Source organism: Papilio polytes, unplaced genomic scaffold (assembly GCF_000836215.1).
Source record: "Papilio polytes unplaced genomic scaffold, Ppol_1.0 DF823399.1, whole genome shotgun sequence".
NCBI lineage: Eukaryota > Metazoa > Arthropoda > Insecta > Lepidoptera > Papilionidae > Papilio > Papilio polytes.
The window spans coordinates 2,582,078-2,592,730 of record NW_013525805.1 but is presented as its reverse complement, the minus strand read 5'-3'; the positions used below and the strand labels follow the sequence as shown (position 1 = coordinate 2,592,730).

Sequence of the window (10,653 nt, the reverse complement as noted above, 5' to 3'; positions counted from 1 at the left end):
AGTCAGTAATACCAAATTCTTGTAATTTGCTTGTTTTTTGTTTTTTTTTTATAGGCGGCGCTATGCCGCCCTCTCGTTCCCCCTAACATTTATGGGAAAGGGACGTTGGGTGCGGGTGGGAACTCCTAATTTACTATTTTTTTTTCTCTTTCAACATCTTATAGTTTTCTTATTGCTAATTTACAGTTTTTCTATTTTAATATCACAGTTTTGGTTGTAAATTGTTAGATAACACCGAAAGAATAAAATATGTTATCGGAATATCGAATTTTGGTAATCTAGGTTCATCAAGCAGTGGTGGGACAGGCCCTAAGTATCTTTAATTAGCAATGCAATGAGTTAAGAAAGTAATAGAATAAAAGGGGATAAAAACAAGAATTGGACAGCAAACAATAATCAAACAAAGCAAAAAATAATTGCGGTATTAACACTTTCTTTGTAAGCTTCAATAATTTTACCACCGTTTTGGTTACATTATAACTTAACAATGAGCTAACCTCTGTTTTTTCTTCCATAACCCAAGATACAAAACAGTTGTAGGGATTTTTTTAATATCAGATTCTTGATAATTAACTAATACTAGCTGTTCCAATGCGGCTTCATCCGCATGAAATGTCAAAATTCAAATGCACAAATGACAATTGCTTCCTTGATGTTGGCAGAGACTTATGGTCTCTTTCCCACATTAGGATTTTTATCCCCCATTAAAATATTTACCCCTAAATTGAATGGCGTGAAAATATATAGCCTAAAGCGTGACGTAAGTGTAGGGCTTATTATTAAAAAAAGAACTATTCAAAAATATGCTATGATTGCTGACATCTTTGGCAACAAAGAAGTGTGTGTTTACGCTTTATTATAATAGTATAGATTACTTTTAACATTCTTACTAAGCTCTAGGCTTGTGCTAGGAATGGTTTACAATAGTCATATTGCGGGATCCAAACACTCAACCACGTGATCAAAAATTATCCTAACCATTAGGCTATTGACACTTAAAGGGGATTAAATGAAAGTTTAAAACCAGTGAGAGGTTTAACTAATAAATAACTTACTGGTTAATGCTTCCCCTCCTTCACCGGACAGCAAGGCTTGCACTTTAGTCCTCAAAGCCAGCAGTCTGTCGTGGAAGCCGTAGGCAGCGAGCGAGGCGGCGTGCGGCAGACAGTTGCCGTCGCCGGAGGTCGCCAGCGGCAGCAGGCGCGGGGTGCCCGGCACGCGCCCGTGTCGCCACCAGTTTAAAATACCAGCAGACTCGAGAGTAACAAGAGTTGCCGTTTCTAGTAAGTCTTTTTCGATGAATATTCTGGAAACATTTAAGGTGAAGTCAACCTTTTTGACCTACTGTCCAAAGAGAGGAAAAAATTCGTCTGTAATTTTTATGTATGTTATATCTCTGGCCCTAGTAGACCGATTTTGAAAATTCTTTTTTCTCTTTATAGTACTTCTAGTAACTGTACAAATAAATAATTTAAAAATACGGTAAACAATTTGACCCTGTCTACTCTTGTTTTCTTTCGACGTTTTTAAAGTAGTTTATTCATAAGGATGTTTGCACGCGAATGTTACATAGTATGTTTATATTTCATGTAAACATACGAAGTGTTTCATGTAACGTAAATTTTGTCAGAACAGAACACGCAAGTCATCGCTGTTGAAGCTTCCTTGTTCAATTTGACCTATCTTTTTTTCAGAAAGGCTACTTGGGAACAAGGACTATACTTAGTGCCAGTTATTTAATGGTAACTAAGTAAGTCTCTTAGGTTAGATTGACATTAAAATATATAGATTTGACAAGAAAAATCTTACCTAGAGGGGCATTTAAATTTTATTTAAAAAAAATACAACTTAGTGCAACAATTGGATTAGGCGAGCAATAAAAGTACTTGCTTGTTTATATCTTTCAAAACTAGGCTTTTGCTCACGACTTACATCGCAGGTATTAAAATATATATACAAAAAATGTTGCTCTTATGTTACTCACTGATAACGTAGCTTTCTAATGGTAAAATAATTTTAGAAATCGACCCAGTAGTTTTTGAGTTATTTCAATACATACAAAAATACAAATCTTTCCTCTTTATAATATTAGAAAGAAAGAAAGAGACAGCATATTACCTGAAATCAGGTGGATATACGGAGATATCTGGCAGTAGCAGTATGTGGTCTGAGCTCAATGTGTTGGGTTCAGGCTCGGTGTTACTGCGGAGTGCCCACACCAGACCCTCGTTGTCCGTCGCTCGCGATATACCACGTGATAGCTTGCGACCTGGAAAATATCAAACACAAGAGTTGACTACTAACCGGCTTTAACCCGTAACCTTTTAATACCCTTCAATAACCTCTATAACCTTCAACTTTTTCTATATCTATCTACTTTTTAACTTCTCGTCCAATCTTATCTTTCCCCAACTAACACATCTTACCGACCGTATTACTAACAAGAATATTATAAGTTATATCCTTTGGGGCTTTAAAAGGCGACAAACAAGTTTTGATGTCTGATGCTGGGTTACTGAAGTTTCCGTTCATTTACCGCTAGATTTCGCCCATGACTCCGTCCGTGTGGAATAAAAAAACAATAGTGAGTAGCCGATGTGTTCTTCCAAACTATGCACTATATCTATACTAAATTTCATCGAGATCCGTGCAGCTGTTTAGGCTACAAACTCTAACAAACATCCATCTAAACATTAGCATTTATGATATTAGTAACAAGTAAGATTATTAGTATTTAACTGATTCATTAGTGTTAGGTTGTACTATTTCAAAGGAGTAAAACTCAGCTAGCTCGTTCGGAAACGCATTTCATGAAGTTATGGAATCAATAACACTAACGAATGGTTAAAAGTAGCTGGGAAACCGGCCATGAGTATAGTGATATTTGCAGTAATTACAATAGATAAGATTATATGTTTGTATGAAACCGGAGAGCATGACCTAACCACATTTATTGGTCGTGATGAACTTGAATTAGTTAACCTTCATAGCAATTTAGGTGCAGCTTCTATTGTACAGTATTTCGTATTTTAAGTATACTTGTGTACGATTTATTAAATGATGTCCAAGTTCATGAACTTCGTATCAATATTGTCAAATGTAGAGGTCAATAAACTAACTGTATTTAAAAGAAATCTATACTATTATAATAAAGCGTAAACACACATTTCTTTGTTGCCTAAGTTGTCAGCAATAACAGAATATTTTTGAATAATACTTTTTTTTATTAAAAAGCCCTACACTTACGTCACGCTTTTGGCTATATATTTTCACGCCATTAAACTTAAAGAGTAAATATTTTGGATAAAAACCCTAATGTGGGAAAGAGACCATAAGTTGCTGTCAAAATCAAGGAAGCAAGGTTGCCGTGCTTTGTCATCATGTCATGTCATTTTGACATTTGCAATTGATAATTTGACACATGTAAACAATAAAAAAAATCATAATTTTATGTGGATGAACTCGCACGGGAACAGCTACTTACTTATAAAAGCCAAGCAATAATTCCAATAATGGTAATACTGCTGATATGTGGGTTAACAAACCAATTAGGTAGAAAACTATTGCGCCGTTCTCATTGAAATGTTTCAGATTACAATTTATAACAGTAAGGGCCTGTCCCACAATTCTTGTAAATTGTCAGATAACAATGTATTCTATAAAATATGTGATGGAAATATCGGATTTTGGTATTCTCTATGACAGTGACGTCACTAAGCTTTGTGACCCTCTATCAGCCAGTGGTGGGACACTAGACCTTAAACATCATCATCCACTTGCCCTTATCCCTTAGACACTAGACATTAAACGTTTTAATTAAATGTACAATTTATAAACAAGAAAGGTACGGTAAAATTAATTATATACCTCTACTTTTACGTATAATCTTGACAGGCTGGTCGATGGCATTGAACCTCCCACCTGTCGTAGTATCGACAGATGTGACGACCCTTTGCGATTATATTCTACTTTGGAATACTATACAAGCACTAAAAACAGCTGCCTTATTTGATATACACTTTTTTTGCTTCATTGACAGAAGAGGGATGCTTTACAAATCACTTGACGGATTTTGGCGAAAATGCCGTTCGATATGTATCCTTCTATGGAACGAAATAGGGTTTAATTCAACTTACATTCAGGTGCTGGGGTGAGCACTAAGTTAGAAGGCGCTGAGTAGGACATGGCGAGGTCTAGGTTGCTGACAGACCGCTCTGGCATGACGTCACCACCCGCCCTCGGCCGATGTACTCGATCTGAAATATACAGTGTGAAAAAATTAAAATGGTTTAAACATTACAATAATGAATAACGGGAAAAATCTATTCTATCATTTTGGTTCTCTTGTCTTTGATATTGAGTTTCACTTTAAGCTTGAAAATATCTTTGACTAAACTATCTAAACACTGTTTAGTTGCACTTTCCTATGAGCATGTAGGTACACTGGACGATTTTTAGTTGTGCAACTAAACAGTTGAATTGGCTGCGAAACAATCGACAATCGCACATCAGTTATGCGATTTTAGTCAAAGGTGTGCGCCCGCTCTATTGTGGTATTAGTGCTCACGAACAAATAGCTCATATATGATATGATACACCAATTTGTAAACACGAAATAGTGCTTAATTACGTATCATCGCAACTGTATGGCAAGTGCCAATAATTATGATATCAAGTCACGTAGTATTTGAATAGAGGGGCCACTGGCCGTTAGAATGTTAATGCGAACGAAATTAACTTTTACTTCCTGCAAATTAAGAGCTGTTATTCTGTAATCAAAGTTGCAGTCCAAATATGTCATTAGCAAGTTACGTAAGCATTTCAAAACGAATACAAATAGATACTATTATTGCAATTAAAATGCTGAACCTTTGCATTAAAAAACATGTGCGGTTTTAAATAAAAATTGTGAAAGAATTATTCTTTCCTCTAAATGGAATGTTCTATGTATTATGTGGTAGTGTGTGCGAAGTAATTGTGGGAGGAAATCAGGGATACCGTGACGTAATACTAGTAAATAATAAGCGTGTTAAAATAAGGACTTTATACTGGAATTCGAACTAAGTTACGCTCTGCTTGGTGAGACTAAGGAATGTGATCTCACACTTCCTTGTAGTCCATGGTGTAAATAAAAATATAGAGCGGACAGATTGAAACTTAAATAATGCAGACTTTATAATCTACTAGCTATTCCCCTGCGGCTTCATCCGCATGAAATGATGAAAATTTTATATTACTGTTTACGTTTGTCAAATTATCAATAGGAAATGTCAAAATGACATGATAAACCTTGGCAATCTTGCTTCCTTGATGTAGGCAGCAACTTATGGTCTTGTAGTGTACTTATCTATTCCCACATTGGGTTTTTATCCAAAATATTTACCCCCTGAGTTTAATGGCGTGAAAATATACAGCCTAAAGCGTGTCGTAAGTGTAGGGTTTTTTATTAAAAATAAGATTATTCAAAAATATGGTGTAATTGCTGACATTTTAGGCAACAAAGAAGTGTGTGTTTACGCTTTATATAGATTAGAATTTAATCGAGATAATATAATATAATAACTTATATTTCGGTCAACAGTTTACGGCCGTTTGTTGTAGATTTAATATGAAACTAAGGGCCACCTTGTTAACCATTTAACGACTCTGTGTGCGGCAGTTAGCCAGAATTGCTAATTTACGTGTTTAAAAACAATAATAGTTTTCATACTTGTTTAAACCTCAAGACTCAACAATTAACCTCATTTTGAGTACTGATGAATTCTACTTAAGATTTTTAGGTTATAATTTTTTTTCTTCTAAACTATATTTCACCATGCCAGTAACCTTAATTACTGATTCAACATTTTTATATTATAATTGTTTTAATTGGATAAAGTTCATACATATTACGAGGAAGCCATGTATAGGTGTATAGGCTTTCTTTATATAACAAATTATATGTAATTAATCTTTATCAAGGATACTAGAGCCAGTAATATTTTTAAGCTTATTATATTTTTAACTACTTGGTTCGTCGATAAAATACTCCAATATTTATTATTAACTAGCTTTCGCCCGCGACTTCTTCCGCGTGGAATAAAAAAAAACAAAAGCGAGTAGTCTATGTGTTCTTCCAGACTATCCTCTACGTCTATGCCAAATTTCATTGAGATCCGTTCAGCCGTTTAGGCTACAAAGCGTAACAAACATCCATCAATCCATCCATCCATCTAAACTTTCGCATTTATAATATTAGTAAGATGATGTTTTAAAAACCATAAGGAAAGGTTAAGGGATGTGGCCTCACAATCTAATAGGTTCATCGCCTTTGGGGTAGAGAGTATAATAAAATTATCAACGTAATACATTTTCCACTAATCCATGCTGTAACACGCAACAGATGGAAAAACATCTGCAGTATAAAGCGTCAGAAGTTAATATGGGACGACATTCCGCGGCAGTGGCTTGGATTATAATTAGGAACAGTACTCCGATCTTATTTGACACATCTCAGTCAAATCTATGTGTAGCAATTGCTGAGCAAATCTATATTAAGGTTAACGACCGATATTAAAATATCTCTGCAAGTTTTCAATGTTCAAACGCGTTTATATAGAAGGATGTTTCTTAGTTTTTAGCCAGAGATAAAGATTAAGAATTTTTTTGTATTATGCCCTTATTAAATAAAATTTTAGTCCCTTTCCCTTTCCACCCTTTTCTTAAGAGGAAAGGATGGGAAGGAAAAGTAGATTTGACGGTGGAGGAAACGCATAGTGAGGGGAAATGTCCTCTTTATGCACGTCTTCTCCTCCGTCAATTAAGGATAGGCAACGCACCTATAATTGCGGATGTTTATGGGCAGCGGTCGCTTGCCATTTCGGTGGATTCAGGTGGACGCTGGCTCGTTTGCCACCTCATATTATATTAAATAAAATAGACTATAATAAAACTTACCATCGCTATGAGTATCAGAAATAGGGTTGGCCTCCATCACCATTCCGACCACCTGATCTGTAAAAAGGAAATGGTCATATATAACACAATAAAACAATTACCATAAAAAAAGGAAATAGGAGATTTATAGAAAGGATTGTAAACCGTAAAGTAATAAACAAAAAACTAAGTAAAAAAAAAATTGAGAATCGAGTACCTCCTTCTTTTGGGAAGTCGGTCAATAAAAATATGGACAAAAGCACATTAATGGCTGATAGCCGTCTTTCTTTTATCTTTTTTGAACACCGTACATGATCTTTCGACTATTCCAGGGTGCCTGGAATTGAAACTGAAATATTAAATTCATCAAAACACTGGTGATACATAAAAGGAGTTTTGTCAGCATTTTATTTTAATTTCACTCATAAATAGAAATGAGTTAACACATTTTTGGTGTCCACGTTTACAGGGATCTTTGCCAGAATATGACGAATGAAAGCAAAAATAAACGCACGGTGGATGATACAACTTCGCCTACACGAGCTCAAAAATAGAACGGTGCGTTTTAAATAACAACCAGTAAATAAAAACCCCGAAAGACACGCGTTAATACATTTCGGTAAAGGAAATCTTTTGTGTGGTGCAGTAGGACATAGGTCCTTTTATGTTGGTACTTTCATATTAGCGATTCCTTTTTGTTTCTAGTCACGAGTAAACATGCGTCTATTTGCTAAATAAATGTATACGCATTTGAGATATGAAGCATTTGTAGATGGTAGATAGATAGAACTATTAAAATGTATTGTGTTGAGAAAGATTGGATAAGAAATCCGATGACCTACATATTTTAAAATAAATATTAGAAATATCTCAACGAGATAATACTGAGTCATATAAACAAATACAGAGTAACGTAGGCGTTGCAAGTGGGTACTATGCATTTTATAAAACATTATATAATATCGAACGCGTGGGTCCAGTCTGTATTTACGTAATGCGTAAGGAATCCATATAAAGAGATAGACCAGATCGCCCCAACAAGGCAATGCTGATTCCCATTAGATTCAACTCTAGAAACTTTGTAAACAAACATCATCACTTTAAGGGTAGGCAACGCATCTCCAATTGCGGATGTCTATGGGCAGCGGTCGTTTCGCCTTTTGGCGAATTCAGGTGGCCGCTTGCTTATTTGCCACCTTATGATATAAAAAAATCATCATCAACTTTCTCTTGCCCTATAGGTCGCCACAGTATGTGCTCTTCCATACATTTCTATCAGCCGTCATATCTGAATTCACTCCTAAACATATCCTATTTCACACATCCCATCCATACTTTCTTCGGTCTCTCTACATTTGTAGCCATCCAAATTCAATCTTAACACTTTATGTCCGCATCTCTCGTCGAATATTTTGTAAATAAACGTATATTAAAGTGGCCATTATAGTATGAATAGTGAAATTATTTTTTCTATACATAATACAAATTAATTCGGTACATAATGTTACTGATACGGGAGTTACCGATGTTCCGCAATTCTTTATTCGATCTTGCTAACTGTGTTTTTTCCATAATCCTGCGACTCTCATGTTTTTATACAGCATATAAGTCAATACCCATTAAAGACAAAAATTGGAAAAGTATTTCAGTCTCAAACGAATGGTTCATTATTTTTGTCTTACAGCGGGAGTCTTATATTTTTGGATGTTAAATAACATTAACATAAGAAAAGAACTTTGTGGGGTAGCTAATAACACTTATAGCTACATTATCATGTACGATATTACGACAACACACACCTTCGACTAACTATATCACAACTGTATAGTCGCGCTTTGGTTCCTATGAATTTATAAGGTGCGCATATACCCAATTTTAACTGCAACTAAACAGTTGATTTGGCTGCGAAACAATCGACAATCGCACACAGTTGTGAGATAGTCCAGTCGCAAAGATGTACGCCCGCTCTAATTGTTGACCAAACTTTGGATTTCATCATCAAATAGAAAGAAGAAATGGTAGGAATATCAATACTATTCATAAAGAAAATTCTAAAAGAATTCAAAGACAAGTGTTGTCGTCTTTTGTTGCTTTTGTCTTCCACTACTTATCTTAAGTATACTTTTGTTTTTATACCACATACAAACTAAGTTCTACTTAATTATTTTCATCAAAGTATGTTATTTTTGACAAAGAGCTAGTAGAGCTGAATTGCAAATTTATTTTAGGTCAATGTTTTATCTTTTTGACTTTTAAACTCTTTGGACAACAAAAATACTTAATTTATTCTGTATATTAACAAGAACTTAGAGTTTTAAGGCTTTCAAAGGGCTGGGATATAGTGTTTCAAATTCATATTCAACTTTATGTTTAACTAGCTTTCGTTCGCGATTCCAACCGCGTGAAATTAAAAAAAAAAAAAAAACAAAAGTGACTAGTCTATGTGTTCTTCCAGAGTATCCTCTACGTCGATGCCAAATTTCGTAGTGATTCAGCCGTTTAGGCTACAAACTCTAAGTAACATCTATCCATTCATCGATCTATCTTAACTTTCGCATTTATAATATCAGTAAGATAAGCGGTAAGATTTTGACCTGTCCCTACAATTTGATAGTTTAATAGTACTAGTATCTTTTAAAGTTGTTTTAACCCCTATTGTTACAGATAAATAAATCATTTCTTATATATTGCAGCGTTTTACTTCTGTATTCCTAGCGAGACTTCCGCGCTAGCGTCGCCACTCGCGGTGACCTAGAGCGCCACGTTTTAACGCACCAGAGGACTTGCCATTCAGAACGCACTCCGACACCGGAACTATTGTATTGTGTTTAACTACGTAGTTTGGTGACGTCGTTATAGTATATCTTTTAACTTTTAACATCGCAAAAGTAGAAATAACAACACTCTTTAGGACACTAATGCCCGAATACTGAAAATATCCCTACCACTCCGTCCGCGTGGAATTAAAAAAAAAAGCAAAAGTGAGTAGCCTATGTGTTCTTCCAGACTATTCTCTACGTCTAAGCCGAATTTCATCGAGATCCGGTCAGCCGTTTAGGCTACATACTCTAATAAACATGAATGTTTGTTAGAGTTTGTAGCCAGTAGCCTTTGTAGCCTTGTTAGATAGATGCATGGCCATCCATCTAAACTTTCGCATTCATAATATTAATAAGAGGTAAGATATGTAACATCTCAATTAGTAATACCGAGTTTGTATTTGAAATTCCATAAATTTTTTTAAGCGAAGATTACAATTCGTTGTAGTATTGGGCCATAAGGAGAGTTCTTATGTTGACCGTGACCATTTAAAATATATACGTGTAATCATAACCATATTTGTAAGGTGACATCATTTCAGGTTTTATGAGCATTGTTAAAACACAAACTTCGCATGGCTGCGGACACAAGATTGTTTTTATTTATTGCACCGACACTGGCACTCTCGATAAGAAAATACCGTTCTGTAAAACTACTATTATTTTGTAAGTGTGGGTTTCCACTGACGGACTATACAAACAAAATGTTTTTAAGAGAACATTAAAGTTATTTCGGGAGTTACTATATATTAAATTACTGAAATAAATAAAATCAATGTTTTTAATTTGGGCATAGAATAAGCATAGACTCTTAAACCATCGATTGACGAATAAAATAGTACTAAGTTAAAAAAAAAAACAAACAGCAACTTGTAATCATCTAATTATATTACCTCATCTATTATCTAATAATATGGAT

The 10,653-nt window shown here is 34.9% G+C and overlaps 1 protein-coding gene across 1 annotated transcript in view; it reads right to left on the bottom strand.

The window, feature by feature from the left end:
* Nucleotides 1-10,653, bottom strand: part of LOC106104736 (OTU domain-containing protein 7B-like) — a 16,275-nt gene that overhangs the window by 2,282 nt on the left and 3,340 nt on the right. Inside the window, exons 2-5 of the mRNA XM_013284866.1 lie at nt 6,937-6,993; nt 4,137-4,256; nt 2,119-2,269; nt 1,052-1,306 (exon numbers count right to left, since the gene is read on the bottom strand). Of these exons, the coding sequence (XP_013140320.1) occupies nt 1,052-1,306; nt 2,119-2,269; nt 4,137-4,256; nt 6,937-6,979 (569 nt within the window). The 5' untranslated portion in view covers nt 6,980-6,993. The remainder of the gene's footprint in view (nt 1-1,051; nt 1,307-2,118; nt 2,270-4,136; nt 4,257-6,936; nt 6,994-10,653) is intronic.